At 42.8% G+C, this 10,632-nt stretch overlaps 1 protein-coding gene across 7 annotated transcripts in view; it reads right to left on the reverse strand.

The window, feature by feature from the left end:
* Nucleotides 1-9,676, reverse strand: part of EXOC6 (exocyst complex component 6) — an 86,971-nt gene extending 77,295 nt beyond the window's left edge. For 2 of the 7 annotated variants that reach the window (XM_039708830.1, XM_039708827.1), the window contains exon 1: nucleotides 9,474-9,675. In XM_039708830.1, the coding sequence (XP_039564764.1) occupies nucleotides 9,474-9,595 (122 nt within the window). In that variant the 5' untranslated portion in view covers nucleotides 9,596-9,675. Of the gene's footprint in view, nucleotides 1-7,288; nucleotides 7,860-9,473 lie in introns of those variants that run through there. The other 5 variants (XM_039708828.1, XM_039708826.1, XM_039708831.1 and 2 more) reach the window with 4 other exon arrangements.
* Between the last annotated feature and the right edge of the window lie 956 nt (nucleotides 9,677-10,632).

The raw sequence follows: 10,632 nt of genomic DNA on the forward strand, positions 1-10,632 counted from the left end.
TGATTTGCAGACACATATTTCATGACAAACTTAATCATCATCATAACTTAATCAGCATTGAACCTAAAGATTTTTTTCAAAACAAGAAGAAAATGCAGTGCAGATATGATCACCTGCGAACAGTTTCAGGCTTTATAAAATCTTTACAAGTAATTTGTTGAAACTTGCAGCAATGCAAGTGATTCCCTATAAAACACTTTTGCTACCAATGGCAAATTTGACCAGGCTACAGAAAAGTCAGAACTGCAGTTCTGCTGCTGTATGCTAGATTACTCAGTCTATAGCACACTCTTCATATGCCCTTTTGACTCTACATAATGGACTAGCAATAAAAAAATTGCTCCTTCATAGCAATATACATCACATAGTTGCTTCATGTGACTGTTGTCTTTCAACTTAAGTACTTGTAATACCATCAAATACCACCAAGTAATAAAATCTGCAACTGACACTACAAGCAATCTTCTATTTTTTTAGGATACACTGGTTCACAGCAAGCAGGTCGTTCTCCTTACTTCATAACGATCCAGTTACAAAACAGAAATTAGCTATTACAATAAAGATAAACTGATACAAAAATATATGTGCTGGTTTAGGCTGGGGTAGAGTTATTTTTCTTCACAGTGGCTGGTATGGGGCTGTGTTTTGGATTTGTGCTGCACACAGGGCTGATAATACAGACATGTTGTTGTCATTGCTGAGCAGGGCTCACACAGAGCCAAGGCCTTTTTGTGCTGCCACGCTGGTGAGGAGGCTGGGGGGAGACACAGCCAGGACAGGTGACCCCAACTGACCAAAGGGCTGTTCCAGACCAGATGGCATCCTGCTCAGTACATAAAGTGGGGGAACAAGGAGGAAGGGAGGAGACATTTAGAGTGATGACATTTTGTCACAACAACCCCCTGCAGCACTACAGGCTGGGAACAGAGTGGCTGGACAGTGCCCCGGCAGAAAGGGACCCGGGGATACTGGTGACAGCCGAGTGAACACGAGCCAGCAGTGTGCCCCGGAGGCCAAGAAGGCCAAGGACATCCTGGCCTGTATAAGGAACAGTGTGGCCAGCAGGAGCAGGGAGGTCATCCTGCCCCTGTACTTGGCACTGGTGAAGCCACACCTTGAGTGCTGTGCCCAGCTCTGGCCCCTCAGTTTGGGAAGGACATTGAGACACTTGAGTGCATCCAGAGGAGAGCAATGAGGCTGGTGAGGGGCTGGGAACACAAACCCTGAGGGAGCTGGGGGTGTTTAGCCTTGAGAAGAGGAGGCTCGAGAGAGACCTTATCACTCTCTACAACTCCCTAAAAAGTGGTTGTAGTCAGGTGGGGGTTGGTTTCTTTCTCCAGGCAGCAGCTGACAGAATGAGAGGACACAGTCTTAAGCTGCACCAGGGGAAGTTCAGGCTAGAGATCAGGAAAAATTCTACACTGAAAGGGAGACTGGTCACCGGAATTGTCTGTCCAGAGAGATGTGGGAGTCACTGTCCCTGGATGTGTTTAAAACAGAAATTGGATGTGGCACTTAGTGCCATGGTTTAGTAAATGAGGAGGCGTTAGATCATATGACTCAACGATCTCAAAGGTCTTTTCCAACCTAGTGCAGTCTGTGATTCCGTGATCCAGAGTAACCACTACTTGCAACGGGGTCCTGCTGTCATGGACATGACTGAACACCTGTCCCCCCATGGGATGCAGTGAATTCAGTCCTTACTTTGCTTATGTGTGCAGCCTTTGCTTCCCTCAGTAAACTGTTTTTACCCCAACCCACAAGTTTTCCAGCTTCTCTGCTTCTGATTCTCTCCTCCATGCTGCAGGTGGGGGAGTGAATGAGCAGCTAGGTGGGCTTGGCTGCTAGCTGGGGTTAAACCACAACAGTACACATGAAAGTACAGTCCTGATCCAAAAGAGACCACAGCTATCACACAAGGAATTTCTAGTTCTTTGGGACTACTTTGTAACTTCTGTCTGAAAGGGAACCAGGAATGAAACACATTAACTTGAAAACTGAGAAGGGCTTGAAGACAGACCATGAATAAAGACAGGGTCTACCGATTTTCAAACCAATAGCTTACAATTCTGTAAAAGATTATCATACTATTTGAAATCAAAATATATGATCAAACCATTAAAATTCTCATCTAAAGCACTGGCTGATGATTTCAGAGTACTCTTATGTCTGCTCTATATTTAAAACAAGACTAAGCTATAGACAAAAATGCGAATTGCTGGGTCATGCTCCAAAACCAAAATAATGAAAACAGAGAAAAATTACTTTAGACAATCCTTCCAGACAAGTAAGACCACAGGAGAAAAATTAAGGCAACCACAGTTTGTTATTGGATAACCGCATCAGAAATCCCAAGAGACCATAGGCAAAAAAAGTATTTCCCTGCCTTCAATAGTGCTAATGCTGTAAAATCTTCCCACATTTTCAGATTTCATTCATACTGCCTACTGACTGCTTACTAACTGTTGTGCTGAAGACACAGAATCACATACCTAAACCATGCCTGCTGGTAACTGTAATGTCAACTTTCAGTAAAACTGAAGTTACATAACATTTAGGCACTTTGCTCATTTTGCTCTGGACAGGCCCCCTCAAGGAACACAAGAATATCTCCAAAATACAAATTACAGACCCCAGTCCGAGCAAAGCACCTGCAGTTGCAAAGTGTACCCCAACAGAGTAAAAAAGCAGCAGAATTAGACTCTCACTCTGTATCTCTAACTCTGAATTTTCTTAGGACCATGATCAGTAAAGGACAAAATAGTCTTGCTTATTTTTCTAATGATACCTTACTAAAGTGTAGCTTTTAGTTTTGGCTTTTCTGCAACACAAGGACAGAAGTTCAGAATGAACAGCTATCAATTTGTTTTGACACTTCAGCCAAACTCATTTATGATGTCCAACCTCCAAACTCTGCTTAACCTAAATGAGAAAGATGCAGCACTATACAGAAATTATTTTACTTTGCAGTCTCAGCTCAGGGCTGCTTTTACCAGCTCAATGCAGTTCTAGATCAGTGGAAGGTGACTGCAGCATACTGCAGCATCACACAGAATGCATCAACTGAACAGTACTTGTGGGTGTGATTTCTTCAGCCAGAGACAACAGGACAGCGAAATGTCTTCACAGAAGGCTCTCTAAGAACTCTTCAAAGATGGTTCATGGCCAACACAACTCAGAGCAACCTACAAGATGCTCTAATGTCTACCAGGCAACAGCTTCGTGATGACAGATTTCAGGAAGAGAGAATTGAATTAAAAGCATTTTTACACTGACTTTTGAGGAGCACTTTCCAAGCTTGTGATCGTCAGTTAAAGCTACAGAGTATATTGTGCTTACAGACAGATACATCAATAGACACAGTAGCTCCTTATCAACTTCACCTTAGCAACAGAATTCCATTATCAAATCCCCCACAGTTTTTATATTTAATTTTACTTTTGTGTTTTTGTTCAGTCAACGGATTGTGGGCATGGAGGTACTCCCCTGATAGGCTGTGTATGGGAACCACAGAACTCTGCAGACTTAGTGACGCAAAGCTCACAAGACAAAGTGTTTAGAGAAAGTCTACCATATGCTTATGAAATATTTTGCCAAGCTAGAGTTTAAGAGTTAATTCATCTATTAAAAAAAAAAAAAGCTTTGAAATACTACACACTACTACAGACTCAAAGAAACTCGTATCTATAGTACACAGGGCACTAGCAGAACAACTTCTACTCTGTCGAGTTTCACTTTGACCTTTTTCAACCAACCATAAACTAACCATCAAATAAGGTCAATTATTTTCTTCTGAAAAGAATTTGTCTTACTAGCTACCACAGCATGTCCAACTGACTATTCAAGAAATGTTAAAACACAGAGTTCAGTGAGGGCCTTAAGTTTTTTGTTAAGTTTCTGATTTTTCTATTGTTGTTGTTGAGAGGATTATGGCAATTGCCTTTCTTTCTCTTTGTCTTCTTCCACTTCCTTTCTAAAGATTAGAAATGAGATAGCTCTCCCTGAGAGAAGCTCAAAAGTATGTATTCAACATGAATTATATGATAATAACATGTTCTATAAAAAGGTGAGAGTGATGAGCCTTTAACAAGTTTTGTCATTAATCTCATTTTGTTAGCCATTAAAGCCAAAAAGATGCTGATAAAAGCTTCACAGAGTCTGACGGAAAAAAAAAATCCTGGCTTGCTATAGACACAGTCTGCCTATTTAATGAAAGGCATGTTGGCTTAGGTCTCATTTATAATGATTCAGCATGTGTTACTGGATTTAGAGATGCAAGTAAAATAGCAGCAAATTTAAATCAATAAATTCATCCAGTTAAAATCTAACAAGAAAATTAATTTAATCCAATACAATCTCTTCCTCTCTTGAGATGCAGAGCAGTCTTTAGGAGCTAACTCTCCTAAGTAAATAAACCCAATTGCACTAGCTGTATGCTGATTCCTCCTATAAAGGACCTGCATTTCACATTCCTCTTTATAGGCAGATCTCAGAGTAGAAAATCACCTACAGGATCAATGTGTATGTTGTTCCTTACCAGTAAATTATACACAAGACCATTATATATCAAGAAATGCTATTATTTTTTTTATCATAAAAACAAGCACTGCCACTCTTGTAGCAGGGTAGGAAACAGCAGCCTGGCAGGGACAGCCATACCCAACCAGCAAGAAAAACACTGAAGAAAAACAGCAGCAAAAATGTGTTTCCATGGAATCTACATAGAAAAACGTACACTTCCTTTGTGAAGCATGGATGCACTACGAAGACATTAACATCTTGATATTAACAATTAAGGATAAGTCAGATCTTGCATATCCTACAATCTTCAGCATTTCATATTACCTCATGCTGCTTATCCAAACCACTCACCTCCAGCCCCTTCTTTTGTTCTGCTATTTAAGTAGGTATGTTGGTTTGCTTTATTTGATGTGGCAATGCTATAAATATTCTCCCAGCATTACAACCCAGAGATTACAAAAATATTCCATTTCACATAATGAAATTAATGTAATCTCAGTCATTACATGAGACAACTGGCCTCAATAGCTTCTGTGACTGGAAATCAATGGATCACTTCATGTTGTAGCCTTATGCAACTGCACGTAGAATTACTCAACTGATTTCTTTGATTCACATTGTTTAGCAAGTAAAACCTAGATCTCATGCAGAAAATAATGCTCCATTTTACATTTATGCTTCTTTCATTGAAATAGATCTTGTAATTTGATGTGAATTTCAGACTTTTCAGTTTCACACAGCAATTCACAAATTGTAACAGACAGCTGAGCAGACAGCTCAAGTTTTGATTTTAAATACTGCTGTTCTTAGGGAGTAGAAGCATACTTCTGCGGTGTTTGCTGGACTTCTTTCAAAACACTCAGCCAGGTGTAACCACTCTTTCACCTAATTTTTTTTATTTGCAATTGAACACTAGAGTTAAATGAGACCAACATCCACTTTTTTCCCTAAAAATCCTGAAAGTCAGCAAGGCAAAATTCCATTACTGGAAAATCAGTGATAGGATAGAAACATGCAAAAAAGAACAAATTAAATTTTAGTATTTATAAAATCATCTGCACATTTTAAATGCGTAATATGGCTAAGAGATTCATATGGTGGTCCCTTCCCCCTCCACACCTGTGGATGCCTTCTTCTGCTAATCAGTGTAGCCTAATACTCTGTTTGTCCTTTCTACAGGTTACTCTGATATAAGCTCTATACTGAAGATGGTGGTGAAACTGCAATTATATTTAATATTTTGTTGTGTTTTTTTGCAGGCATCAGCTTCAACCTGCCTGGGCTTGTTAAGTGAAACACGGTGAAACTGCCTCCAGGGACAACTCAAGTCTAAAAGCATCCCAGCTACTTTCCATCAGCCTAAGCCCACAGACTCCCACAGGTGAGGCTCCTTGTGATGCTCAGCTTCAGCATCTCCACACTGTATTCCCAACAGCAGCTGTGCCTCAGGAACATGAGGGGAGATCAGAGCACAGTTTGCTCCAAGATGACCTCCAAGACCAGCCTGAGCCAGCAAGCAGCCACCGTGTGATGTCTAGATGAGCCCACCACACTCCCCATGGGGGCTCTCAGAGGATTGATTAGCACAGCCTCACACAAATGCCCAGACTGCGACCTCCCACACAGCTGGGGAGGATCCACTGTAGAAACACATAGCTAACCTCAAAATCAACTGCTATGATGTGTAAAATGACCCACTTGGCATGCAACAGAAACTTCTCTTCCACCAGTTCTCAGGACTGTGTTGTCACCCATGTAGCCCATGTTCATCCTTTCCCAGCCCTGTCCACACTCTCCAGCAGGCCCCATTCCCACTGCAGGAAAAGCCAGCAGCACCATGCTCATTGCTTTGCAGCACACTGCCACAGAAACTGCCTTTTCCAGTTTTCTGCACACAGGCTCACTGTATCTTTTCAAAGAGATAACATTCAAATTCACAGTTCTCTCTCCCCTGTCTGGCTAGTGCCTATGCTTTTTTTACTTCTTTCAGACATCTTTAATCGGAGAAGCATGAGCAAAGCTCCATGATGAAGCTCCTCTTTCCCCTGTGTTTCCTCTATAACCCAATTCACTCTCCACAGGCCCTGCCCTTATCTCCCCAGCTCTAAGTGAAAGGTACTTCCACATTTGCCTCCAACAGGAAAGGTTATGCAAAACCTTTTTTTTTGTTTTCAAAATGCAGGCTAAGCCATTTGGCAGTATGTGGAATTGGAGGAAAAAGACAGAACACCAAACCACTGCAGTCATGGCACACCAGAAATGCTCTAAACACTGTCACATTTCCAAGGAAACTGGCCAGGGTAGTAGGTTTCAGACCGCATCATTAGAGGTTGCATAGTGGAGCACTGCAACACCCACCCACGGTACGGTTTCGGCCCCGTTCTCAGCACAGCACCGGCGGTACCGGCACACCCAGGAAGCGGACTCGTGTCCAGGTGCGGGCAGCAGAGCCCGGCCCTGGGTTACGGCGGGCGCCCCAAGCCCGGCCACCCGCGCCGGGCCCCGTCCCGAGGCCGCACTCCAGCCCCGCCGGAGCCGGGCTGTGCCCGGCTGCTTCCCCGGCAGACAACACTAGGGAGCGGCCAGCCCGCAGCCGGGCCACGGCCGCCGTCTCCACTCGGTCCCCGTTCCCTGTCAGCGCGCCGGCACGGCTTGACAGCCCCGCTCCCTGCCCGCGGCCGGGCCGCGCCGCGGCTCCCGGGCCGGCGGGCGGGCAGGGCCTGGGACCTTCACCCGCTGGCGGCGCCACGGCCCCAGCGCCCCGCACCTCAGGGTGGGTCCCACGCAGGCCGTGTCGGTGCTCTCGATCTCCTGCAGGATCCGATCATGCTCGGGGAGACTCTCCGCCATCTTGGATGGGAGGGACCCGGCGCCCGCGCCGCTGCGGGAGGCGCCGGGGGAGGAGCGGCCGCGGAGCCGGGCGGGGGCCGGCGGGGAGGGTTCGGCGGTGCGCGGGGCGGCGGGGAAGGCTGGGGCAGGGGCAGGTGAGGGGCCGCGGGTCGCGCCGGGCCGCGCGCTTCGGGCTCGCACTAGCTCGGCGGTGCTTCGCTGCCCTTGTCAGGGGCAGGCTAGGCCGGGGATGCCCGGGGGGCCCGGCAAAGCCCCTCCGTCCCCGTGGCATCTCCGGGCGCTGGTGGCCGGCAGAGACAGCGGGCAGATGCGTCTGCCCGGCGCCAGCCGCTGCCACCCGCTCAGGGCACTGTGACAAACAAGGGACGCGCAAAGTGCGGCCCCTGTCCCGGACGGACCGGCTTAGAGGGCTCAACGCGACCTTTTCCACTGGGCTAGTTCTGCTTTGGTCTTGCGGCTAGTTCATGGTGTGGTCTTCTACTACTACTACTATTATTATTATTATTATTATTATTATTATTATTATTATTATTATTATTATTATTATTATTATTATTATTATTGCGTTTGTTTGTTTCGATTCGACCACGCCCGTCCCGGCAGGGAGGGAAGCACCGACCCCCTGAGGCGGAGGCTGTGCATTCAGGTTATGTCAGTCTTCATTCCTTCCATTCTTTACGTGATAGAAACTTGGGGGTCTGGGTAAAAATAGAACAAAACCACGACAAAACAAAAAAGTGCATCTTTATGTGCAGTGGCCTGCTGTGTTTCACTAGAAACTGACATAATGTTTCCTAGTGCTTTGTACAGCAAAGCTTCGTGTGTCAATGAAGGAGGAATGACCTATTTTCTGTTTAAATTTTACACTTTGTGGCCTGTGGCCAGGGATTAACTAATCCTTGGGTTTTGCATGCTCAGGAGACAGGATGCACCTGCTTTCTGGGCAAAGTTATCTGCACACAAGTGGGAAGTTCTTGTAAAGAAATAGGCCAGGCATGTAAAACTTCAGGGTGATGTGTCGCTACTTTTTCCAGTAAGGAACTGACAGCATTTGACAAATGTGAATGCATCAAGGTCTACAATTGCACTTGGCATCCTTCCAGCTACTATTATCAAGCTCATCATCTGTCCTGCCCTGGTGCAACTACACCTGTACACGAGTTAATAAATGGCACCAAAGACGGTGCACATCTTGTCTGTGCTTGTGCCTTTATCATATTCATTGTTGATTCACCTACTAAATCAACAAGGACTATTCTGAATGTAGACAAGTGCTTACAAAGTGCATAATAAAAAAAAAATTGGAAAAATCCTTGTAGTATTTCCTTCAAGAAATCACTCAAATACAGTAACAATTTTCCCACATTCCTTTTTTTCCCATCTCCAAAATATTGAAGTTATAGGCTGACACATTTTTCAGGGTGAATTTAATTTTCTTTTTTTAGCCTGATCATTTCTGCAACCTGATGCCTACAGTGCCAGGCAGGCTATTTTTAAAACCCTTCTACAAATACTGACAATATACCTAGAGAAATTACATTGCAATCATATATATTACTTTTTTTTAAGGACAAATATGCTGAGGAATTTTTTCAGTTGCACTTTTACCATTAAACAGTTTCCATAAGCTACAAATTTAAAAAAAAAATTAAATCTTCAGACATTTAGAAATATCAACAGTTAAACCTTAAGTAGTTCTGTCTTTGGTGATTAAAACAAAAGTTGTATTTATTAAAAATTTAAGACTAAGAAGCAGTAAATTCTTTAAAAATGTAGCTGTTTACTTGAAACTAAAAACACTGCTACACAAAAGAGAACATTTCCCCTTGTTTTCATTTTTAAGAGCACTTTCTTTTTTTTTCACAAATCTGCAGCCAACCATCAGAAACAGATTGCTTTGTCCAGGTGAAAAGAAAGGGCAGAGTAGGTGACCTTGGTTTGTATTTCACTGAGGGCCAGTCACATTGAAATTAAACTCAACTTTCTTGTGGGCTTCAGGGTCAGGAAAAAAAAGTTTCTAATACATTTTTCTGACTGAAAGAGCAGCTATAGAAGGAACACATCCATCATGAAGAGTATAATACCATTAAAAAGAAGCATACCTTAGGGTGGTTCCAAGAGGCAGCTCAAAGGACTGGATCTCAGCAAGGGCATTTTCATATATCTGATCTTTATTTTCTTCTAGATACAATTCTGGGAGATTTGACTTGCTTTTCCTTGCCATAGAGCAGCATAAAACTAATCTAACTTTAGGAGAGGACTTTTATTCTGATTATTATAGTTGACTAAGTGACTGCAGTCAGCAAAACCAAGCATTAAAAAAAAGGATCCTGTGCTAACCTCGTGACTCCTGAGGACTTTGTGTCCAAGAATGGTGCACAGCTGCTCTTTTCCTGTCTGCTGGTATCATTTGCCTCGTATGCACTACCCAGGCCTGCATAGTCTTTTGTGTGTGTGTTTGTCTAATATATATTAGTCTTAACAACAAATTTCCTGCCAAAATAATATTTTTATATCCTTGAAATAAATATTAAACCTGAAATTTAGTCATTTTGAAAACATAACTTTAAAGGAATTTCAGGCACTAGACATCAATGCTTAATTTCTCTGTTAAGTTTTATGAGATTAAAATTATTATTTTTAAAATTTATATTTTCCTTTTGCTATGTAAAAAGCTTGTACACAAGGACTTAGCTGGATTTATGAAAAAGGTTTATGGATCTCCTAAAGCAGATTAGAAAAACAGAGAAAGATTTATGTTCTCATCATTTTCCTTTTCAGCATTAGTAGTTGCTACTTCTAATAACCAATTGCAGAAAATGCTCTGTGATAACCTGTTGCTAATTTATTACCTACATGGAAAAAAATGGATAGCAAATGTTGAGAGCAGTGCTGCTGTTACATCATTTTCATCATGATGGCAAAGAAAACACTTTGCACAATTGCCATGAATTACTTTAATTTCAGGCAGTTATTTCAAACATGAGACTGGAGTTCTAGATCTTCACGTTTAAACTATTCTTTAGAAGCCAAATTCAATATAATTTGGATAATCGATATATTTTGGGGTTTTTAATATTTCTAATCAAGGTGTTTAATCAAAATTTGGCTCCTAATTTAAGTAGTGCTCCTGACAAAATTGATTAATCCAGACACTCATGATGCAGTCAACAGTTAAGTGCAGGGAAACAGAGATTACTCATTTTGGAGCAGGGGATAAACAGTTTATTCACTTTTCTGTGCCCAGTGGGAACACTGAGG

This window comes from Passer montanus, unplaced genomic scaffold (assembly GCF_014805655.1).
Source record: "Passer montanus isolate IOZ18808 unplaced genomic scaffold, ASM1480565v1 scaffold21, whole genome shotgun sequence".
NCBI lineage: Eukaryota > Metazoa > Chordata > Aves > Passeriformes > Passeridae > Passer > Passer montanus.